Source organism: Garra rufa, chromosome 18, assembly GCF_049309525.1.
Source record: "Garra rufa chromosome 18, GarRuf1.0, whole genome shotgun sequence".
NCBI classification, from domain to species: domain Eukaryota; kingdom Metazoa; phylum Chordata; class Actinopteri; order Cypriniformes; family Cyprinidae; genus Garra; species Garra rufa.
Window position 1 is genome coordinate 24,631,408 of NC_133378.1, and position 25,149 is coordinate 24,656,556.

Consider the following 25,149-nt stretch of genomic DNA (forward strand, 5'->3'; position numbering starts at 1 on the left):
AAATTATAGAAGGTAATTATATTATAGAATAACTTTGAATAATTTATAAAATACTTTTTGTATTATAAAAAATATAAAAAACATTTATTATGTTTTATATTATATTATATTATATTATATTATATTATATTATATTATATTATATTATATTATATTATATTATATTATATTATATTATATTATTTGGTGCTGTTAATTTGATTAATCACAATTAATTACATCCAAAAATAAATATATCTAAATGTGGTTTAGTATTGACCTGTTCAATATTATAGAAGGTAATTATATTATAGAATAACTTAGAATCATTTATATAATACTTTTTATATTATAAATAATATAAAAAAACATTTATTACAATTATTTTATTTTATTTTATTTATTTTTTGGTGCTGTCAATTTGATTAATCACAATTAATTACATCCAAAATTTAATATCTAAATGTGGTTTAGTAATGACCTGTTCAATATTAGAAGGTAATTATATTAAAGAATAATTGATAGAATCATTTTTATATTATTAAAAAAAACACTTATATTATTATGTTATTTAGTACAGTTAATTTGATTAATCGCAACTAATCGCATCTCAAATTAAAGTTTTTGTGTTTACAAAATATATAGTTATAACTGTTTATATATGTGATTTATATTATATTTAAATATATATTACATGTATTTCTTAAATATATACATGTATCATATAAATATACACAGTACACACACACACATATATTATGTAAACACAAACTTTTATTTTGGAAGCAATTAATTAATCTATTTGACAGCACTAATTAAATTATATTATGTATTGTTAATATGTTCATTTAGATTATTAATATTATTTTTTAATTAATATCTAAATGGGTTACAGTAATGTCATTTTTCCCTTTTTTTTACTGGGGGTCCTTGGATGGGTTTTGGGCCTGGATAGAATGTCCCTGAGACTGTAAAGATTGTGTTAGTCTTAGTTTTAGACCTTTCCTTGACATTTCATAGGCTTTGGTCACATCCTTGGGGGTGGAAAGAGTGTCATGACTTGTTGAATTAGATCTTCAGAGGTTTATTTTGAGCCCTATCCAGATGACTTTGGCCTGTGCAGCAGAAACGGTCTCACTCAGTAGGTTTTGGTTTTCAGATTGGTTGTACAAAAGATATTGTTGAGAAAAAGTGCAAATTATAGATAACTGGGGTAAAAGTTTGTCTTTTTGTGAGTAGAACGGAAAAAACAAGTATTTTATTGTCTTGGCCAGGCTTCGTTTAATATTCAAATTCCTTGTGTTTAATGCAGTGAAGCAGGGCTTTTTTTAGTAAGGAAAAATGGTTGGAAAGTTTTAATATTTCACTGTTTTATTATTGACTGTACAGGGTTCGACACAGTTTTTCTTAAAAGTGCCAAATGTATTTGGAAGAATGAGAGGAAAAAACGTTCAGCAGGCCAGTGTGACGTTCAGTAAGAGCTATTGTTTCCCATTCAAACTTACAGTCCACTAATATCTGGCAGGGTTCGTGTGCATTCCTCAGGTCCTACGTTGACGCTCGGCGCCGGGGGACCTATTAGGTAGAGCTCAGTAGCTGAAAGGGGGAGACGGTCATATGGGGAGACGGTGTGTGTCTGGCGCACCGCTCCGGTCTAGCTGACTATGCTGACATGTGCTAGATCCATTGAAAGAATACGAGATCCCAGACTTCCCCCTCATTCTTCCTGTACTACAGTAGGCTGCCGTTGAAACTCATAAAATGGAGTCAGGGAGGAGACTCTACCTGTTGACTTTGTCAAAGAGCCATTTAGATGAGTTTGTAAACCACTGTTATTGGCTTTAGGGGTTTAAATTACATTAAGCTTGTAGATTTAAGTCGGCTTTGGAGGAGTTTATGTTGGATGTCTGCCAGAGTCTAGTCTCAGGCATGGGAGCAGACGCTTGGAGCTGTACATGGGCGAAGAACATATTTGCATTGTTTGTGTTTATAAATGCAGCTAAGAATTTTTGCTCACATGAACTCCCACTGCCCTCTCAGAGCGAACGGAAAACCAGCCAAATAAGGCTGTAAAAGTGTGTGGCCCTCTTTTAAACATGCCATAGCTGTACCCCTGGTGAAGACTAATATTTGACCACATCAGTATTGGGAAAAAGAGCCTTTTTGGTAAAGTCTCTGTTTTGTAAAGTCAACATGAAATAAAAAAGGACCCTATTTACTTTATTAAAGGGATAGTTCACCCCCCTAACTGAAAATTACCCCATTATTTACTCACCCTCAAGCCATCCTATGTGTATGTATTTTTTTTTCCTTCAGACGAATACAATCAGAGTTATATAAAAAAAAGTCCTGACTCTTTCAAGCTTTGCTGTGAATTTTGCACTGAAGCAAAATAGAGTGTGTCCATCCATCATGCATTCACGACAGTTGACGGAAGCTAGTGATTATGGTTTATAGAGTTTTAAATATGGATATTCTTCTTACACAAATATATCGATTCACTTCCGAAGGCTTTTATTAACCTCCCGGAGCCGTGTGGAGTACTTTTTATGATGGATAAACGCACTTTTTTGGGCTTCAAAAGCCAAAAGCTCACCATCCATTCACTGCCATTATAAAGAGCCAGGACATTTTTTAATATAACTCTAATAGAACTGATTGTATGAGTCTGAAAGAAGAAAGTCATATACACCTAGGATGGCTTGAGGGTGAGTAAATCATGGGTTAATTTTTATTTTTGGGTGAAAGTTTCTGGCCTTAAAGTAGAAGTTCACTTGCAGAACAAAAAATTACAGATAATTTACTCACCCCCTTATCATCCAAGATATTCATGTCTGTCTTTCTTCAGACATAAAAAAATTTCAGGATTTCTCGAGAGCAGACTTCTATGGTGCATGTGAGTTTGAACTTCAAAAATGCAGTTTAAATGCAGCTTTAAAGGGCTCTAAATGATAAAGAAGGATCTTATCTAAAAAAATGATCGGTTATTTTCTAAAAAAAAATTACAATTTATATACTTTTTAACCTTATATGCTTGGCTTGTCTAGCTCTGCGTGTACTCTGTGTATTCCGGTTCAAGACTTTTAGAGTTGGTCGAAAAACTCACATCTCATTTTCTCCTCCAACTTCAAAATTGTTCTACGTTGCTACAAAAGTCGGACCAAGTGTTAACAAAGTGAACTTGCAAAGAAGATCAAATTCCCTTTACAAAAAAAAGGTAAAACAGTCGGCGCCATTGCGCTACAGCGTCCCATGTTTCAATCCCGACTCAAGGACCTTTTTCCAATCCCGCCCCCTATCTCTCTCCCGCTTTGCTTCCTTGGTTGTGTAGAAAATGAGATGGAAGTTTTTCAACATACCCTAACTGTCTTGAACTGGAATACTCAGAGTTGATGCAGAGCTAGACAAGATGAGCATTTGAGGTTGAAAATTATTTAAATTATATATTTTTTAATAAAATACCCAGTGGTTTAACTAGTAATATAATTGTTTACCTGGAAACATAAAACTGCACTAGATATATCACATATTAGCACAAATTTTTTTATTTTATTTTGAGCACTCAATTGAAAATGTACACTTAACGTAATAATCGTACTTACAGATTGTGGTTCGGAGACGCTTGTTGGTCCAAATAAAGAAGGTACGCACCTTTCATGGACAAGCATTTAGCAAACGCACCCAGATTAGAGAAGCAAACCTCCTAAAATTGACGAGCACACAACAAAAGGTTTGAATTGTCTTTCTGTGGTATCATGGAACACAGCGTCTTCTTGACATGATGTAAACACACTAACTAGCGGAAACGTTTGGGGGCAGGTCAGACTGTTTGTGTTATGCTAATGTGTTACAGAGTGACGTATATCAGTAACAGGCAGAAGATTAGAAAATATGACGAATCATTAAGGCGGATCAGAGTTGACTCCCTCTTTTGAGAGACAGTATCTTTATCATGCACTTATTTTATTAACCACTTTGCAGACTGTTTACATTGAAGGACAGCTACGTTAAAAACTGCAAAAAATATATTTTTCGAAAAAAATCTTGTTTTTCCCTCAGAAAAAGTACATATTTTCATCAAATTGCAGGAGAAAAAATAGTACAAATGATGTTTCATGTTGATATTATGGCGTTTACATTAGAATTTCTGTCTGTGTAACAAGCCATAAACAGGACCAAAACTCCTCTACACGAGAAAGCACAGTTTGGGTTCCTTTTCTTTGACTGTATGTTGTCTTCCTGTCCGACCTGTGCTCTCCATCACGTGCCATGTTTTGTGAGGAGGCCTGTGCGTGACTGGGGTTTGTTCTCCCCTTCTCTTCTGTGTCTCTTGAGCTCTTCATTCTCTGCAATCTGATACCCAACAACAAATCAAGCTACTGTTCTCTTAAGACACATCTTTATAGCCCTTTTGCCAATCCCACTCCCTCTTCAGCCAAACGTCCCCATTTCTATAGGTAATTTTCCAAACTCCCCCTGTAATTTGCAGCTCAGTCTTTACTCACTTTCACTGTCAGCAGTTCACAAGGCCCATTTTTCATGTGCCTTTTCTCTCCCACGCTTCTCTTCCTCTTTTTATTAATTCAAATTTTCTTTATTAGAAAAGAGTTCTATATGAAATATAAAAATACATGTTCCTCGAAACTAAAATACACAGTTGAGTCATTTTATTCCTTAATTTTTGGGTAGTTGTAGTCACCGATAGCCACAGTCTATTGTTCAACATAATCATTTGCCAAATAGCTCAACATGCCAGAAAAAGGGAATGGTTCTTTGTTGTGTCTGCACAGTCACTCTTTCACAAACTATACTGGGATCAAACAGAAGCTCTTTTTGTCCCTGTGGTGGGTAGCGCACTCTTAATTTGGATGAGCTTTCGGGAGTTGATTTTATGTTTTATTTTCAGACGTTGAAAAATGAGGATATTTTCATCTTGGATGTAAGATGTGGGCCTCTTTTCAAAGTCATAATGCCAGTAAAACGAGACTGGACTTTTGTAGGAAAAGTCTAATGAGATTTGCAAAATTAGATTAGGAATCGCCAGTTAGCTATAGCAGAGTAGCTGGAAGGTCTTTTGTGGCAACATCCACTTTATTTTGTTTTGTTTTGATGTTTCGCAGTCATATTTTTGGACCTGTTCACCTTTTTATATTGTATAATGTTTGCAGACATTTCATACTGAATGTGTGGGTCTTTATATGACAAAATGAGAAGAGTTCTTCCTTTCCAGGAATAGACAAAGTGCTTTCATCCCGTTGGACAGTGTGCCATCTCAGTGGTTAGGACTGATTTCAGTGTTTTGTTATTTCAGACTGTTTTTAGTGTGGCCTGAAGTGGACAGGCTAGTTTTTCTCTATAAATATCAAAATCTGCCTAGTTTTTTCTTTGATCTTACTTCAGTGAGTTTCAGTGTTGATCGTTCCCCCTTTGATTTGAAGATGTTTTTATGCCCATTTTTTGTACATTCATTTCATTGGTTTCATTTGATTGTGGTGGTGTTACTCCAGAGGTTTAGCTAATAATATCTGTGCAGGAAGCTCTTAGTATTTACCCTAAGAAAACCCCCCAGGGTAAATACTGCACAGCTGAATCCGAAAAGTGAATCTTAAACTTATTTGCTTAGCTGCTAGTTTCTGAAACCGAAAACAACGAAGGATAAATCTCAGAGAGCTACTGTAGATCAGATAAAGACTCATCTGAGCTCTTTGCAGCCGCTGTTATCAGCAATGTGGCACCAGATCCTGGAGCATCATGTGAAGGGAGGACTGGAACCTCACTGTGCTTTAAGTGCCCTAATTACATATTAGACCAACAAATGGTCACTAGGCCATCCCGGCAGCAGACATATGGCCAGATCCAACCTCTGGCTGCTATTTTGAAGCTTCCCAGAAGACAGTTTTATTGCTCACAGGTTGCTCTTTCATAGCTCAGGAGACCAGAGCTCTTTGAGTCTCAACTTTGTGTCAGATGTTTCTCCTAGAATTGCTCATGAGAAAACAAATTAGGTAACTGTTGACATATAGTAGAATAGAGCTCTAAAATTGAAGTACATTTGTTGACAAGTCTTCTTTAATTTCCATGTTTCTCAGAAGAATTTCTGAAAATCCCATTGCTGTCTAGATGGAAAAATCTATAATGAGATTATATTTCTTTCAGATTTGATCTACTGGCTCTTTTGCTGTTGACTTAAAAATGCAGTGTAGCTGATATTTCCTCAGAGACTAGATACTTTCATATTGACTTAGCATGGCTGATTGTATTTTTGTAGACTTTACGCTCCTTTCTTCCTCAAAAACAATGGATGAGGTTTGTTGTGTGAAATGTTCGGAAGCAGTGAGCTCATCACAAAGAGCTGGCGTTTACGTCATTTATTAAATGCTGCATGCTAACAAGTGTGGGAGGCGACTGCTCCACTTGACATTTGAGTTGGAGAGAGTATAGAGAGAGAAAGAGAGAACTTCAACTGTTGCCCAACCCAAACTCTATACGCTTTCAGTTGAAGAGAAGGGAATGGAGGGAAAACAGGGTGACAGAAAAGATGAAGAAGGATAATTTATAGCCAAATTCATTACTGGTGTAAACAGGACACATTCCTTCTGAAACTGCGGACATCTGGAATGCACAATGTCGGTCACAACTGGGGGGAAAAAAAACATTGGAAGGGGAATTGTGGGAGGGAATGGTAAGGCTTGAGATCTTCACAGGCAGAGCCAAATAACATTCTCCAGGGCCTCTTTTAACACATTGTCATTTCTGCTTAAATGTTGTTAGCTTTTTTAGACATTACAAACCCTGGTCATCATAATTGGGATGCCTTCCAGCCGAATGTGGTTTCAAACAAAACAAATTTACTACATGGTCAGTGGAGTCTGTCGGCTGTTGTGTTAAATGCTGGAAGCCGAACTCTCTGAGAAACACATACCGAATTTATGAACTCTAAACTTTGCTATACATTAGTATTTCCTGCACTGCAATTTTCTACAGGTAAAGCTTTATGGCAAATGTACAGCTGTAGACTTTTATTGTGAATAATATTTTCAAAACTTTAATTTAGTTTTGGTCCTTGAATCTGATTGGCTGAGAGGAGTGTGATATTCTAGTGATATCGGAACTCCAACCGCTTCACAGTTTGTATCACTCCGCTTGCGGTATTTCTCACAACGAGTGTCATGGCAGACGCCCAATCCACCATAATTTTATAAATAATAGTGTTTTTGTATCATGGAATGTAGTTTTAAGAGTTTTTAGATGAGAATTTACTTGTTTAGATTTACATGCGGTTTGTTAATAAAGATAACCTCTATTTGAAAATTGGCTTCATTGTTTTCGGAGATGTGGGCTCCAGGGCATCAGCGGGCATTCAGCGCTCATGAACCTACTGAGAGCAGGCTTATCTCGGCCAGTGCTTCTGGAATTTGCCGCTGGCTCTGATGTCTCTATAGTGGTTAAACATGAGATATAATTAATTTTGGGTAAATCTAACAGGCAGTCTTTGGTCTCATTTATTTATTATTTGTTCCAGAGCAAATAGTTTTGGCTGAGGGCAAAATCTTATTACATTATATTTGTAAATGTAATGCTGTTTATCAGAGAGCTGCCTTTGTACTTTTGACTGAACTGCCTATCAACTTTAATGATGGCTGTTGTTTATTAAATATTATTATTCATTAAATAATATTTTATATAAATAGCAGTATTTGAGAAATGGTGTGTGTGTGTGTGTGTGTGTGTGTGTGTTTGTGATGGTTATTAGTTACATTGTTCCACCATTAAATTGTGACAAGAGACTGTTTTTATGAGTAAGTCAGCAGTAAAGCAGTAAAGACTTTTATATTGAAAGAGACTGAAGCAGGGTTGTAAGCAAGGAAGTTATTTTTACTTACAACAACAGCTTGTAAGACGCAGCTAACAAATGCACTGAGCAGCTCTGTCATTGAAAATCACCCCTAACAGATGAAAGGATAGTACGACAAAGATATTGTTTCTCCTCAGTGGACATTCAAACTAGAGATGCACCAATTGCAATTTTCTTGGCCGATTCCGATTCCGATTTTTCAGTAAGTGTGACCTGCCGATTCCGGTTTTTGCCGATTCCGATTTTATTTTTTTAAGAACTGTAATGAAATCATAGGCCTATACAGAAATATTTTCTTTAATTAAATGTATTTTATAATAAAATACATTTTTAAACATTACAGGATCTTCTTACAACAAAATAACTTTAACAACAAAATAAAGTGCTTTGTGCCTTCGAAAAAGGTATAAAATTAATTCCTGTAACTAACATAGTATAGTTATACTAGCAAAAATCTTTTCCTCAATGTATTTTTTTTTATTTTATAATAAAATAAATGTATAAACATTACAGCATCTTCTCAAATTAAAATAACTTTAACAAATAAAGTGCTCTGAGCCTTGAAAACATTAGAAATAAAATGTTTTTTAAACATTAATTACAGGATCATCTCACAACAATAACTTTAATAACAAAAAAGTGCACTGTGTCTTTCAAACAGGTAGAAATAACAATGCTAGTGCTAAATGGCAAATTTTTCTTGATAAAGAGAATCATTTCTGCTTTGTCACCGGTTATTCCAGCGGTACTACACTTCTGAACATACATTCACATATTTGCGCTACGCCACCGCATACAGCGTCTTCAGATCAAACTTACTAGAGAAGTGTGACATAAATGCATCTGTAAATAAATACAAATTAAATTCACGTCGCGCACGCTTTGAACATATATGCTCGCTTCAAACTATTAGTGTGTGAAGACTGTATGCGGTGGCGCAGAGCAAATATGTGAATGAATGAAAGTGTAGTACGTCAACAGATTTCCCCTGCTCAGGGAGTAGAGAGCAATGAACAATGGGCAGGGACCATGTCAATCAGAACACAGTTCATTCACGGAGCTTACTTCTAACTGTTAACTAACAGAGACATGCAAAATATGCAGAGCGGGGGCGCGATCTACCACATGTCCAGCCAAGCTAAACAAGCGCGTGGTTCGTGGTTGTTCCCTCACGTTGTATTTTGGCCTTATAAATGTTACAAACTGCGATCTTTGTGTCATCTTCACTCACACTAAAGACATGTTTACACGCGACTGTGAGTGCGCGCGCGTGGCTGTGACATAATTGGAATCGGCAAGAGGAGAAATTGACCGGCCGGTCACCGATCCGGGCCGATCATGCGAAAAACCGGCCGATTCCGATCACTAGCCGATCAATCGGTGCATCTCTAATTCAAACTAATGTTTTATTGTAAATATAAGACTGAGCTGAAGAATAAATGCTGTATGAGATGCAGGTTATCACACTTGCTCAGTCCATCTCTCTCTCATAATACATAAACAAGTAGCTTTTAATACAGTAAGCTTTCAATGAAACAACATTCCTTCATAAAGTTCTAAAGCGTCATTTTTGAATTAGTAGTTTTTGAACTTAGGCTCAGCTGGGAAATTGTCAAACTGAGATTTGAATCCATGGCGGAAGGAAGTAGTTTGCACAAAAGAGTGTTTTTTAAAGACACTCTGTTGTTCTATCTTATGTATTTACACACTTGTGCTGTTGAACCATTGTATAAATGCAATATCACACTTGCAGCCGTACAATAAGGTTGTATATTGGTGCGCTATGATTACTTACGGTACTCAACCTGCGGCTTCCTTTGACAAGATAAAAAGGTCTAAATCATACTTAAATTATGATCAAATTATGATAAATTTGACACATTTTCAGTGTTGTTATTGAATTTTATGGCTTTACCCAGCAGTTGTCTTTGCCATCTGGACTTTTGAGTGTTCCAAAACAGAATCTTTTTGCGAAGGAATTGGTCCAGTTAATTCAAAGGTTAGAACATAAGTCACTTATGACCTGATTCTTTTTATGAATCACACAGAATTAGTCTGATGAATCCTTCAATGAATGCTGCAAATCTGTAAGAAAAACTGCTTTGATAGATACTGCATTCACTAGCATTTCCCAGACACTAACATTTTGGAAAGGCTTAATCACTTTACAGTGGAAATAAAATAAAATGTGTTCTTTCAACACATACAATATTCACTTTCCACAAATCATGGAGTCAATACCACTGGAAAAATGTTTTGTTTAGAATGGTGTGGTTATGTAATTTCACTGAGATGATATCTAGCCTTGGCAGTAGACTGTGAAGCTGTTGGCTTTTGGGGTGGATGAATCACTCTAACCTGGAGTGGAAGGACATAGGTAATAGACAGATGCTTGGGTGGGTGTTGATACGGGTGTGAATGGTATCTTCAGAACAAACACCTCTTCCATCTTCAAAGGGGAAACCCACTGAGAGGTCTGTAACATACTGGGGGAATCTCCTGCTTGCTATCTGAAATCATAGCACAGAGTCTCAGGTTAAAAAAGAGATATATAGTGTTTGCTGGAGACGGTTGTCAGCTCACACCTCACACCTGACTCAGTGTGTGTTCCACTATTAAACAGATTGAGAAGACAAATCTCACACTGATCTGTTTGTAGTGTAAACGTGACCTGATATCAGAGAGTAGTCTTGTTACAATGCAGTACCCTGTCTATTATAAAAAGTGGCAGGAAAACAATGGTTTGATTATCGTTTGAACAATAGCATTATTATTGTCAGCACACTGGTTGATATGGGAATCGTGAGCATATATATCTCACATTTACACTACCATTTAAAGTTTTTTAAATGAAAAATGTATATTATTATTCATTAAATTAATTGAAAGTGACAATGACGACATTTATAATGTTACAAACATTGATTTAATTTAGTTTAAAAGCAGTTCTGTTGAACTTTCTAGTCATTAAACAATCCTGAAAAATGTTTCACTGTTTCCACAAAAATTCTAAGCAGCACAGCTGATCATGTGACACTAAAAACTGGAGCAATGGCTGCAGTAAATTCAGCTTTGCCATCACAGTAATATCATACATTTTAAGATACATTTTAAGAAAATAAAACATAACAGTATTTTAAAATTTACTGTATTTTTGGTCAAACAATTGCTGCTAGGGTGAGACTTTTTTTTTAAATATAAAAAAAATACCAGCCACAAACTATTGAACAGCAGTATATATGAGGATATATATATAGGATCTGTTTATGTGGTGCTTGTCCATATTTGATAGCTCAAGCTAACAAACTTGAGTTGTCTAGGAGGTGACAGAGTTACATTTAGATGTCTATGCCATTTAATCAAGAGTGTTATTATTTATGGAAGTTGCTATAAACATGCTGACTTGCAACTAACTTGCAAGTAAAATCACATTGTCTGTGATGCACAAAACCAAGCTTATGTGGAAGTGTCTGTGTTTACGTAATTGTGTGTTTCTGTAAGCTCTGACACATAAGTCATACTTCAACTAATACAGTTTGCTTTCTAGCAACACCTTAGTAAACACAAACACTATGCAAACCACTCAGAATATCTTAGCAACTAACCACAACATACTGGCATATATACCGGTTTTGCAAAGGTAATTTCCTTCAGAAAATGTAGAAATAAAGTTTGAAATGGAGAAATTAGTCAAATTTGATTCTTTATGTCTTCATGAGAAATATAATTTCAAACAGGATATAAGAAGTCAGCACAGGACGTAAGGTTGTGCAGGGTTTCTCGAGTCAGACAAGAAACCGCTGTGACCTAAGAAAACGAGCACAGGGACGCTTCAGCAAGGTCGTTGCCATGGTGGAGGAATACATGACTTCCTGTGTGTTCTGATGCGAAAACGCTCTCTTGTTTTTCAGAACTCTATGAACCTGCCCCCGGATAAAGCACGTCTCCTCCGGCAGTACGATAATGAGAAGAAATGGGACCTCATCTGTGACCAGGTACAGCCTCCACAATCACCCACTGTTATGTCACATCCTTGCCTCTGTACGGCAGTCTACAAGAACACACCTCCAAGAATGGTGTTGCTGACATGACATTAAAAAAATATGTGACCATGGACCACAAAACCAGTCATAAGTGTCCATTTTTTAAAATTGAGATTTATCATCTGAAAGCTGAATAAATAAGCTTTTCATTGATGTATGGTTTGTTAGGATGCATATTACTAATCAAAAATTAAGTTTTGATATATTGACAGTAGAAAATTTACAAAATATCGTCATGGAACATGATCTTTACTTAATATCCTAATGATTTTTGGTGACCATTTTGGCCCATACAATGTATTTTTGACTATTGCTACAAATATACCCATGCTACTTAGGACTAGTTTTGTGGTCCAGGGTCTCATATATTATTATGGTATTATTATTATTAAGTTAAGAGGAAGTTTTTGCTTGCCATTTATAGACACTGACATAGTTATATCAGTTTTTAATGATTTGTCACGGAAGTCCTTTATTTAAAGGAACAGTACACCTAAAAATGAAAATTTTATCATTGTTTACTCATCCTCATGTTGTTCTAAACCACTATTCTTTTGTGGAAACACAAAATTAAAGGAGTAGTTCACTTTCAGAACAAAAATTTACAGATAATGTGCTCACCCCCTTGTCATCCAAGATGTTAATGTCTGTCCAGGATTTCTCTCCATATAATGGACTTCTATGGTGCCCCTGAGTTTGAAAGTTTAAAAAGTATATAAATTGTAAATGTTTTTAGAAAATAACTGATCGTTTCGCTAGATAAGACCCTTCTTCCTCAGCTGGGATCATATAGAGCCCTTTGAAGTTGCATTTAAACTGCATTTTGGAAGTTCAAACTCGGGGGCACCATAGAAGTTCATTCTATGGAAAAAAATCCTGAAAATGTTATTCTCAAAAAACATGATTTCTTTACGACTGAAGAAAAAAACATCTTAGATGACAAGGGGGTGAGTATATTATCTGTGAATTTTTGTTCTGAAAGTGAACTACTCCTTTAAGGATAGCACTGGTCGTTCTTTTCCATCTAGTTACCATGAATGGGGTCTGATGCTTTCCAGTAGTTGTTTGGACTACTTTATGATAATTTTAAAAGTGATTTTATTCTCAGTCCCCATTCATTTTAATTTTGGTGAGTAAATAATGACAGAATTCAATTTTAGAGGAACTGTTGCTTTAAGTGAACTGACACATCCATCAGTGCAGTAAATGATGACTTTAAGTACTACATTTCGTGCATGTTTTGTAAAACTATTTAGAAATGTCTAGTCATCCATCTTGACAAATCTGTGCTGCTAAAAAAGGGAGTTCATAGTTACAACAAAAAAATAGTTTAAGACTAATGTCAGAGTTTTTTTTTAAACAAACAACATGAAATGATGAAGAATATGTGTATGTGTTAGTTAAAACAGAACATTCATCTTTTTGAGATGTTTGATGTTTTTTGCCTGTGTGTAACTATCTCCCCCTCTTCTGCATGTTAGGAGCGTTTCCAAGTGAAGAATCCTCCACATACATACATCCAGAAACTACGTGGATATTTAGACCCAAGAGTCACACGCAAGGTCAGCATCATTCGCCAGATTGTGTAACTAATGTCTGTTTCTCACCTGGTTGCATGCAAACATGACTTACAGCAGTTAAAAAGGTTGTATTGAGAGAATCAAATTGTCCTTCACCAAATAGTAGCACTATAATCATACCCAAATGTGCGGAAAAAAAATAAAAATGAATGAATAAATAAATAAATACACTCCCTTTAAGTTTGCAATCAGTAAGAATGTTTTTAATTCAGTTATAGACATTTATAATGTTACAAAAGAGTTCTATACCTACTCTATATCTACACTGCCATTCGAAAGTCTGGGATCAGTAAGTGTTTTAATGTCTTTCATGCTAATCAAGGCTGTATTTATTTGTTCAAAAATACAGAAAAAAACAGTAATATTGTGAAATATGATTGCAATTTCTAACACTGGTTTTCTATTTTAATATACTTTAAATATAATTTATTTCTGTGACGCAGTGCTTAATTTTTTTATCAGCCATTACTCCAGACTTTAGTGTCACATGATCCTTCAGAAATATGCTGATTTGTTATCAGTGTTGCAAACAGTTGATGCTTAATAATTTTTGGAACATGTGATGCTTTTTCAGGATTCTTTGATGAATACAATTTTTAAAAGAGCATTTATTCAAAATAGAAATCTTTTCTAACAATGTAAGTCTTTACTGTCACTTTTTAATTTAACACATCCTTGCTGAATAAAAGTATTAATTTCTTTAAAAAAAAAAAGAAATAAAAAAAATTACTGACCCCAAACTTTTAAATAGTAGTGTATATTGTAACTCAAAACTTCTGTTTTGAATAAAAACTTTTTCTTGTTCTTTTTAACTTTTTGTTTATCAGAGAATCCTGAAAAAAAGTATCACAGGTTCCAAAAAAATATTAAGCAGCACAACGGTTTCCAGCATTGATAATAAATCAGTTTTCAGCCTTGCTTTACATGAATAAATTATATTTTAAAGTATTTAAAAATAGAAAACTGTTATTTTAAATTACAATAATATTACACAAAATTACAGTTTTTTTTCTTTATTTTTGATCAAATAAATGCAGCTTTGATGAGCAGTATATGCAAGTGTATATGCAAAAAAACAGGATCAGTTAATTTCTTAAAATGTGATCAATTGATTTTCCTGTGTATGTCATTAGTGTTGACCTCTTTTGTGCACTAAAGGTTTATCCAGAAATATTGTTTTACCCAACACTAGTTAGCGTTTATAAGCAATTGTTTAAACTGCTTTTCTCCAAACATGTCGATAATCATCAGTTTGTTTCTGTGTGCAGAAATTTCGCAGAAGGGTTCAGGAATCCACTAAAGTCCTGCGGGAGCTGGAGATATCGCTGCGAACCAATCACATAGGGTGACTAATTCCTGTCTTCTCTTATTTAATCCTTCTTTTACATCTCTTCGTCTTGTGTTGATCTCTTCAAATACCCCTCCCAGCAACCACCCATGATCCTCCAGTAACTAATGCAGTGAGGTTATGAGGCTCCTGTATACAGTGCAGGGAACAATAGCCCTGCTAGTGGTATGGACGGGAAGCTGTGGTATTGTTTGGCTTTCCCCTCTAAAGAATCACTCTTTCTTTGTTCTTCCTGTTGTAGAAAGCTAGATGTAGTGTTTGCTTGTGCTGTTGGGCTGTTCTGCCAGCTCTCCTGTGCTTATAATGCTGTCTGTGGACCTCGGCAGCGTCCAGATGGTTTTTATTCATCTCGTCCCTCACACACCACCCCCTTAGCAGCTTCAAGCAACTCAGGAAGCTGAGTTGTGTATGCTGGAGAGCCAGGAAGCCTGTAGCATCCAACAATGTAATGTGTGAAAGGACACGTATACACACACATAACTCACATTGATGAACACAGACAAAACACTGACACACAATTCTGTAACACAATGAAGCACTGACAACTGGGAACATCTTTTCACTGTTTATATTCCGTTTTCAAAGACACACACAATTGAATACAGAAAAACTGTTTGTTGTGGAACTGTAAAACCATTTACACACATCAGCATAAGAGAAAAGCATGCTTTGTTATATGCACAAGGTATGGTACATCCGTACCAATTGGATTAACGCGCACTTAAGCGATGGGGGGTAACCAGTAACTTTACAAAATTTTTCAATAGTTCAGGTATTTTGCAAATTAGGAAATGTTACTGGATTGAAAACAAACCAGCACTGGGTGAACTGTGACCCTGGTCTCAAGTAGCATGGGTATATTTGTAACAATAGCCAAAAATAAATTGTATGGGTCAAAATTATTGATTTTTTTTTTTTTTATGAAAATCATTACGATGTTAAGTGAAGATCATGTTCCAAGATATTTTGTAAATTTCCTACCGTAAATGTATCAAAACTTAATTTTTATTAGTAATATGCATTGCTAAGAACTTTATTTGAGACGATTTTCTCAATATTTAGATTTTTTTGCACCCTCAGATTCCAGATTTTCAAATAGTTGGATCTCGGCCAAATATTGTCATATCCCAACAAATTATACATTAATTGAAAGCTTATTTATTCAGTTTTTTATTTTTATTTTTATTTATTGAACTCAACTATTGCTTAAAAAAATACTGTATTTCTAAAGTTTATAAATATGTTTAAAAATTAACTTAAGTAAGTTGAATAAATGATAATTAAATAATAAACATTTTTAAATGACATTTTTATTATTGTTGACACCTCTATTAATTATTGTGTCTGATTTTCAACCTTGTTGTTTTTCAATTAGTTATGTAAAATAGGTTGCAATCTAGTTTTTGTTAGTTGTTTATTGTATCTTGTTAATTGTGTTTTGTGCCAAAAATATGGCTTTACTTTCAAATAATAACATTTAAATTTCTATATATTTTTTTAAATAATAATATAATTACACTGCCATTCAAAAGTTTTTGAACAGTAAGGTTTTTAATGTTTTTTGAAAAAGTCTTTTCTGCTCACCAAGCCTACATTTATTTGATCCAAAGTACAGCAAAAACAGTAATATTTTTACTATTTGTGACCCTGGACCACAAAACCAGTCTTAAGTCGCTGGGGTATATTTGTAGCAATAGCCAAAAATACATTGTATGGGTCAAAATTATTGATTTTTCTTTTATGTCAAAAATCATTAGGAAATTAAGTAAAGATCATGTTACATTAAGATTTTTTGTAAAATTCCTACTGTAAACCTATCAAAATGTAATTTTTGATTAGTAATATGCATTGTTAAGAACTTAATTTGGACAACTTTAAAAGTGATTTTCTCAGTATTTTGATTTTTTTGCACCCTTAGATTCCAGATTTTCAAATAGTTGTATCTCAGCCAAATATTGTTCTATCCTAATAAACTATACATAAATAGAAAGCTTATGTATTGAGCTTTCATATGATATATATATCTCAGTTTTGTAAAATTTAACCTTATGACTGGTTTTGTGGTTCAGGGTCACATTTAAAATAACTGTTTGCTATTTTCATATATTTTAAAATGTATTTTATTTCTTTTTTCAAAGCTGACTTTTTATCACCCTTACTCCAGTCACATGATCTTTCAGAAACCATTCTAATATTCTGATTTGCTGCTCAAATAAAAAAAACATTTATTATTATAAATATTATTATTATTATGTTGAAAACTGTAACATTATAAATGTCTAAAAATGAATGGTATAGTGTATAATGTTACAAAAGCTTTTTATTTTAGATAAATGCTGATCTTTGAATTCTATTCATCAAAGAACCCTGAAAAAAATTATGTTGTTTTAAATATTGATAATAATAGTAATAATAATTTTTGGAACAGCAGTTCATCTTATTAGAATGATCTGAAGGATCATGTGACACTGAAGACTGGAGTAATGATGCTGAAAATCTAGCTTTAATCATAGAAATAAATTACATTTTAAAATATATTCAAATAGAAAACAATTATTTTAAATAGTAAAAATATTTTAAAATTGTTCTGTTTTTGCTGTACTTTGGATAAAAAAAAATGCAGGCTTGGTGAGCAGAAGGGGCTTCTTTAAAAGACATAAAAAATCTGGTAGTATGATAAAAGGCTATTTACATTTATTTTAATAATAGCATTTTATGATTAACATTAAATATTTTATATTTTAACATTTCAAATTATACATTTAAATGCTATCATCTTATATTTAAATATTAAAGAAGATTTGGTTCCTGTAAGTTACTTTTTTTGTTAAATGTGTGTAGGTTATCTAACTACTACTTTACAAGATTAAAAGGCTGTGTTCAGTTCAAATTACTATAAATTATAAGTAGCTTCCTGAACAGTGAGGTTAGTACATGAGCAAAATCTGATAAAATATGATTCTGAATTACTTCCTTTGTCTTCTTTGTGAGCCATAAATAACCAATACCCTCCTCTCTGCATTATTAAGAGCCAGGGGTAATGTGTTTCTCATTAAGAACAAAAGAAAAAGAATAGGCAGGCTATTTTCACTTTTTTGGGGGGCTGGATGAAATGGAACAGAGGACTGTTTATTGCATGTGTCCGATCCCTGGCCTTTTTCCAATGTGCTACTCCTTGCTTTGCCAAGACAATCTGAAATAGCATCTGGCCGGACAGGAAAAGAGTCTAAAGGGGAGCAGGGAGGGGGAGGTGGTAGACAGGAAGCTGATGATGGAGTGAGCCCCCACCACCTTTTCAGTCTGAAAAGTCTGTTTCTTGCTCAGTTCCACATTTTGTCTGTTTTTCTTATGCTTGTTTGGAAGTCTGCTAGCTTTTTTTCTTATTTAACAATAGAGATAGATTTCAACTAATCATTACAGCTTGCGTTCAATAGGTAAAATAAGAATGAAAATGAGAGACGTGCAGAAAAAACAAGAATGTGTGTATATATAAATGAATGTTTGCACAGGGGAGGCAGTCTAAACACTCCCACTGTCAGCGATTTAACCTCCTCTCTCAAGCTATGATCTCCACGTTCCTTTGCTCTGCATGGTGGGAATTCCTTTTGCTCTGAGTTTCCCCCTCAGAAATCTGGAGCTAAATGAAGGAAATCTAAAACTAGCCTCTATTCTGGACTTTCCATCTCAGTCTTGCCAAGCCAGTCAACTCAGAGCAGCCTTGAGGCTGAAAAAGTCTTGGGATTTTAAAGTCAACATGAAACAAAAACCACTAATATGATGTATTATACATTATAAAAGACATCATGCAATATACAATAGGATACAGTTGAAGTCAAAATTTTACCTACACTTTGTTGTTCACAGAATCAGTTTGTCCTGAGGTCCCACAGATTCTTTGGTCTTTCAGCATTTTTGTGTATTTGAACCCTTTCCAGCAATTACTGAATGATTTTGAGATCCATCTTTTCACACTGAGGACAACTGAGGGACTCATATGCAACTATTACAGAAGGTTCAAACGCTCACTGATTCTTCAGAATGAAAAACAATGCATTAAGAGCCGGGGGTGAAAATTTTTGAACAGAATGAAGATGTGTACATTTTTCTTATGTTGCCTAAATATATATATTTTTCATTTAGTACTGCTCTTTAGAAGCTACAGAAGCTACTTGTTTCCCAGAAGACAAAATAAGTTAAATTTACCCTGATCTTCAAATTCAAAAAGTTTTCACCCCCAACCTTAATGCATTGTTTTTGCTTCTCAAAGTCTCAAAATCATACAGTAATTGTTGGAAAGGGTTTGTGGGACCTGAAAGATTTTTCTGAAGAACAGCGAGCAGTTAAACTGTTCAGGACAAACAAGGGACTCATGAACAACTATCACTAAACAAAACAGACAAAAAAACACAGCTGTGGATTATTCAGGTAACAACACAGTATTAAGAATCAAGTGTATGTAAACTTTTGAACGGGGTCATTTTAATAAATTCAAGTTATTCAACTATTATTTTCTCTTGTGAGCCATATGTAAACGTCTTTCATGTGAAATCTCTAATTCTCTATTCTTTAAGCTCTAACTCTAGTTCTAAATAAAAAACAACATGCATTTTGTATGATCCCTCTTATTTTGGTAAAATAATTAACATTTTGCAGATTCTGGAAGGTGTATGTACTTTTGACTTCAGCTGTATTCAACAATAAATAGGTTGGGACTTTATTTTTTACTTATGTTTTCTGTCAGCTGTGGATTTTTTCCTTCTTAAAAACTTGGCACTCATTACCTATTTAGAAGATTGCAAAAACAAATACTTGTTTTCTCTTGCAGTAGTGGCTAGTGATAAATCATTCACAATAAGCCCTGCAACATATATTTAGGAAGTAAACAGGATCAGTTTCATTTAATTTCATGCTCACTTCTCTCAGTAATTACTCACCCTCATGTTGTTTCAAATCTGTAAGACCTTTGTTAATCTTCAGAACACAAATTAAGATATTTTTAATGAAATCTGAGAGCTTTCTGGTCCTGCATAGACAGCAATGCAGCTGACATGTTTAAGGCCTAAACAGCTAGTAGGAACATCATTAAAATAGTCCATGTGACAAGTGTACAACCTTAATTTTATAAAGCTATGAGAATACTTTTTGTGCACAAACAATTCCTTCTCTTCAGTGTCAGTTGATGCACATTCACATTATTTTTGTTTGATTTCAGAAAGGATGTTAATAGGATGCTTTGATCTCCCTCTTTAATGTGGCAGGTGGGTTCGTGAGTTCCTTAACGATGAGAACAGAGGCCTGGACATCCTGGTGGAGTATCTCTCCTTTGCCCAGTGTGCCGTCATGTGAGTGTCACACCCTTAAAAACAACCAACCACACTCATACTCACAACACGCCAATCCATGCACCATCTGTAGGACATTTAAAACATCAAGCAGCCAGGCTTCTGCTGGAGACATAGATTGTGATGAATTCACTGTCGTTTAATGATTATTAAACGTGCTGAATGCCTTAATGTAGGCGTGCTGCATTTTGTTTTGTGCTTTGTTATGCCATGCTATAATGTGCTTGGATGGTCCTGTGCTGTTGTCTGCATAATCCTGGACCCCCTGTTACTGAGCTGTGTTGCTAACCTTCCCCATCCTTACCCCCCTGCCCTTCCTTATGTGCGGTTCCCTGCCTATGCGCCTCAGGTTGGATTTTGAAGGGCTGGAGAATGGTGAGGACTTTTCGCTGGACAAGGCTAAGTCCTGGAGCAGGTCCATTGAGGATCTGCACCAGAACGGCTGCAATACGCTGGTGCGCTCTGCGCGGCAATCCGTCCTCCGGTATGTACTGGCCTGCTTGTGCTTGCTATGCTGTGCCTCGCATTAAAAAAATGTTTGCTTCTGTTATAACTTGCATTGGTTTGGTTTGGTTCAGGCTGCTGGCCAATCACAACTTAGTTACTTGAAAAAATTAATGTACAGTAATGTATACACAGTTGAGGTCAAAAGTTTAAATACACCTTGCAGAATCTGCAAAATGTTATTATTTTTTTTTTTTTAAGAGCCAGGGGGTGAAAACTTTTTAAATTTGAAGATCAGGTTAATTATTGTTTCTTCTGGGAAACATGTAAGTATCTTTTGTAACTTCCGAAGGGGAATATTAATGAAAAATAATATGATATTTAGGGAAAATAAGAAAAATGTACCCATCTTCATTTTGTTCAAAAGTTTTCACCCCCGGCTCCTAATGCATCCAGTTTCCTTCTGAAACATCAGTGAATGTGTGAACCTTCTGTAATAGTTGCATATGGGTCCGTCAGTTGTCTTCAGTGTGAAAAGATGGATCTCAAATTTCATACAGTCATTGTTGGAAAGGGTTCAAATACACAAAAATGCTGAAAAATCAAAGAATTTGTGGGGCCTGAAGGATTTTTATGAAGAACAGCAGGCAGTTTAATAGTTCAGGACAAACAAGGGACTCATGAACAACTGTCACTAAACCAAAAAGACACAGCTGTGGATCATTCAGGTAACAACACAGTATTAAGAATCAAGTTACTATTGATTCTATTATTTTTTTCTTGTGAACTATATGTAAACATCTTTTACAGGTCAGTACTGAATAAAAAAAATAACATGCATTTTTTGTACATGCACATATTTTGTAGATTCTGCAAGGTGTATGTTAACATTTGACTTCAACTATATATATACATATATATGTATTGTTCCAGACAACTATTGTTTCAGACTTTCACAGTTAGCTTCCTGTCTCACTTCATAGGTTATAATATGTGTGTTCATGCAATGACAGGAACATTGCTTTGCACTGAAACTAGGAGTCACATGCGTGCGTTACTTTGCCCACTAAACCATAGCCACACTTCCTGAGAGTAGATAACATGCAAATGAAAGAACCTCTGTATATGGCTTTTATGAGTGATCGTTTATGCACATTTATGTGCATAAATTAAGCACAGCTCTTGTGAACTTGTCTTTCTATTACAGTTATGGCTCAGCTGCCAACAACAAAACCATCAAGAACTCCAGATTAGTCAGTCAAAAGGATGACGTGCATGTGTGCATCATGTGCCTCCGAGCGATCATGAACTATCAGGTACAGGATGCACCGAAATGATTGGTCACAAAAACCTCAGGGATGTCTGATTTGATTACACAGAAGAAAGCAGGAAATGAAAACTGTTCTACTAGTAGTATTATGAGTCACTGAATATGAAAAGTAACCTGTTACTCTCCACATCCATGTTTTTTTTTTTTTTACATCAATATCTGTCTAGTTTACAAACAGCAGCACAGCATCTTTATTGAATTGTGGTAAATGTTTTTATACTTAAACCACATTGCTTTTTCCATTCTCACCCTAGTATGGCTTCAACCTCGTCATGTCTCACGCGCATGCGGTCAATGAGATCGCCCTAAGTTTGAACAATAAGAACCCAAGGTAAGAATTAGGGCTCTGTTTAACAGTTTTAAATGACCACCCAAAAATGAATATTCTGTCACTATTTACTTACCATTAGGGCTGGCTAAAAATATTAGTTTTTCAATTTTAATTGATTCGCATTTTTATGAAATTATATTGATTCTTAAATCCCAAGAACAGATTAGTCTAGCTTGTTTTTAGTTAATTAACAGAGCATTGTTGTGCCCCTTCCATCCAATAAATCGCAATAAGATTTATGCTTTGTTACTTTTGATATGAAACACAGTCTCAATATTCAAACAATAAATACCATTTTGACACTGTTTAATGTGGAGTGACATATCATTGTAGCGCCTCAGTTTAACGCGGCAGCGCCGCTTTAATACCAGTTACAGTATGAAATAAACATGAATGAACATCCAAAGGTATGTTGAAATAAAGAGTACATCTTACAAAAGATGTGGAAAGATGTCAATATAACAACTTTTAAAAAATGTCATGTAACATCACTTTTACCTCAGAAAAAACATGTTCGATGACCATCAGCTAAAAATTATTCAGACATCAGATATAATTTTTTATATTTTTTTTACTAGTGGGTTCATTTATGTAAGTGAGGATGACAAAATAAAGTAAAGTGTGACATTTTATACCCAAAAAATTTTCATACAGTGGACTAACAGTAAAATTGATACAAATTTAGGACTTTCTATCAAAGTTATCTGATATTATCAAGATGAATTTGTTCTGACACAGTTTAACTCTTGAGTTCTTGTCATATTTTATTGCCATTTTCTAAACTATAGCAAGTAAACTGTGATAATGTGAGTTTTTTTTATGACAGCCACCATTTAAATGTTTATATTTCAAAAAACTAATTGGAGTAGAATTATAATTATATAATTGTAAAGTTAGTACTATGAAATCTTCAAAATTATAATTTAAGTGTTTGCATGCAAATCAGTTAATTTTAACCCCCAATAATGTAATGTAGTACCAACTGACTCTCATGTATATTTCATAGCATTAGTTGAGAGATTTTTTTTCCTTGAGAAATTTGGCATGTACTGTACCTAATATATATAAAAAATAATCAATACTGAATTAAATTGAATCAAAATTGGAATCAAATTGCGAGATTGTGAATAGAAATCAAATTGAATCTTGAAATTTTTGTCAACACCCATCGCTTTCTTCTGTAGAACACTAAGGAAGATATTTTGAAAAAAGTTTCAGTTTCAGATCCATTTTGACTATTTATCTATTTATCTATTTATTTTATTATTTTTTGTCCATACAGTAGAAGTCAATAGAACTCGAAACAGTTTGGTTACCCACATTCTTTAAGATATCTTCTTTTGTGTTTCACAAAACAAAGAACCAGTTGAACCGATTGATTTCTTCAAAATGTATTCAGAATTTCTTATTTTTCCATTTTAAAAAACATGAGACAGGGTATTAGAATAAAAATAAAACCAAAAACGTAAGGCCTAGAGGCAAGTTTTTACTCTGTTAACTTGATTGCCTTACTTTTAGAAAGTAGTGTTGTGTGAGACGCTACAGAAGACACAATATTTGAGCACAGCAGTCCAAGACGTCACTCTAATGCATGTTTACATAGAAAAACAATGGAAAAGCAGCAAGTGGAATGCAAAAACATGTTCTGTGTGAACATCCCCTTAGTTGGTTAACTACTAGATGAGCCTGTTTAATGCAGTACTTATAGTGACCTTTAGTTTTGGTGGCGCTGTGAAGTTGGGGATTAGAGTTGTGCTTTTGTTTGGTAAGAATGAATTCCTTCAAGCGGATTAGTGTCAGTCTGACTAAGTGTATTTGTAGTAGAAGCTTAGATCAGTTCAGACTAAAGCATGGAAACCCCCCTTCTTACATCTTAAAAACCATCATTCCTAGAGCTCAATGAATCATGCACCAATGTATCACTCAATCACAGCTTTTAACTGCACTCTATAGGCTTTTCATGGATTGTATCATTCCAAAAAATGACCAAAAAATACCCCACCTACATTTACTGATACACAGCATCAGATGTAACCCCAATGAGAGGCTCAAGATGAAAGTGCGCTATCACATTTCTGATTTTGAAAATTGTATAACAATGGACACAAAGCTGCTGTTCTCCCTGAAGGATAGATCTAAGCAGGTGTGGGTGGGTAAGGATCTGTCAAGTTGGTAATGTTACCCGTCTTATTGTGTGAGTCCTGCTCTGCCGCTCTAGTCCAGTTGAATACTCACAGAAGCTTTTGTTCTGCCTATAGAACAAAGGCGCTGGTCCTGGAGCTGCTGGCTGCTGTGTGTTTGGTGCGAGGAGGTCATGAAATCATCCTCTCAGCGTTTGATAACTTCAAAGAGGTAGATCCTAGGACTTTTACACCTGCATATTTCTTACAAATGCTGTACTATGTTAAAAAAGTTGTTTTGTTTCAGTTCGTTCACATATAAAGCCAATTAGCTAGGCATTTTCTACCTTCCCACATGCATTTGTGGGAAAACACCACATCTTAAACTAGTCGTTTCATCAGACCCACGTCTCTGATAAGGATCAGTGTTTTGGAGGGAGGGTTGAATTGCCCGCAGACTCCACCGTTCGCTCAACCGCTCAGTTTTGTTTGCCTAGTCATTTAAATACCGGAAACGGGCCAATTATCCTGTAACTGTCCAATTCTATCCTGAGAAACTAGGAGAGCTTAATCAACACAGCAGTCACAACAAGGCTTTGAGAAAGACTGAAGTATAATACAGTCTGTAGACTGGCAGAACTAGTCTTCAAAGAGTCTGTGGTTGACCTAACTCTGGATTTAGAGTAATGAAATAAACGTTCCACATTTAAATCAGCAAAGCATTACGAACAAGAAAGCTGATTATTTGAAAAAAAAAAGTTTCCCATTCTGCCATAG

General features: G+C 34.9%; 1 protein-coding gene across 3 annotated transcripts in view; it reads left to right on the plus strand.

Moving 5' to 3' along the window:
* fmnl3 (formin-like 3) overlaps positions 1-25,149 on the plus strand; it is a 47,412-nt gene that overhangs the window by 1,544 nt on the left and 20,719 nt on the right. For 2 of the 3 annotated variants that reach the window (XM_073822916.1, XM_073822917.1), the window contains exons 2-9: positions 11,746-11,829; positions 13,359-13,439; positions 14,726-14,802; positions 20,064-20,147; positions 20,497-20,631; positions 21,799-21,907; positions 22,176-22,252; positions 24,511-24,604. In XM_073822916.1, coding sequence (XP_073679017.1) covers positions 11,746-11,829; positions 13,359-13,439; positions 14,726-14,802; positions 20,064-20,147; positions 20,497-20,631; positions 21,799-21,907; positions 22,176-22,252; positions 24,511-24,604 — 741 coding nt within the window. The remainder of the gene's footprint in view (positions 1-11,745; positions 11,830-13,358; positions 13,440-14,725; positions 14,803-20,063; positions 20,148-20,496; positions 20,632-21,798; positions 21,908-22,175; positions 22,253-24,510; positions 24,605-25,149) is intronic. The other variant, XM_073822918.1, reaches the window with a different exon arrangement.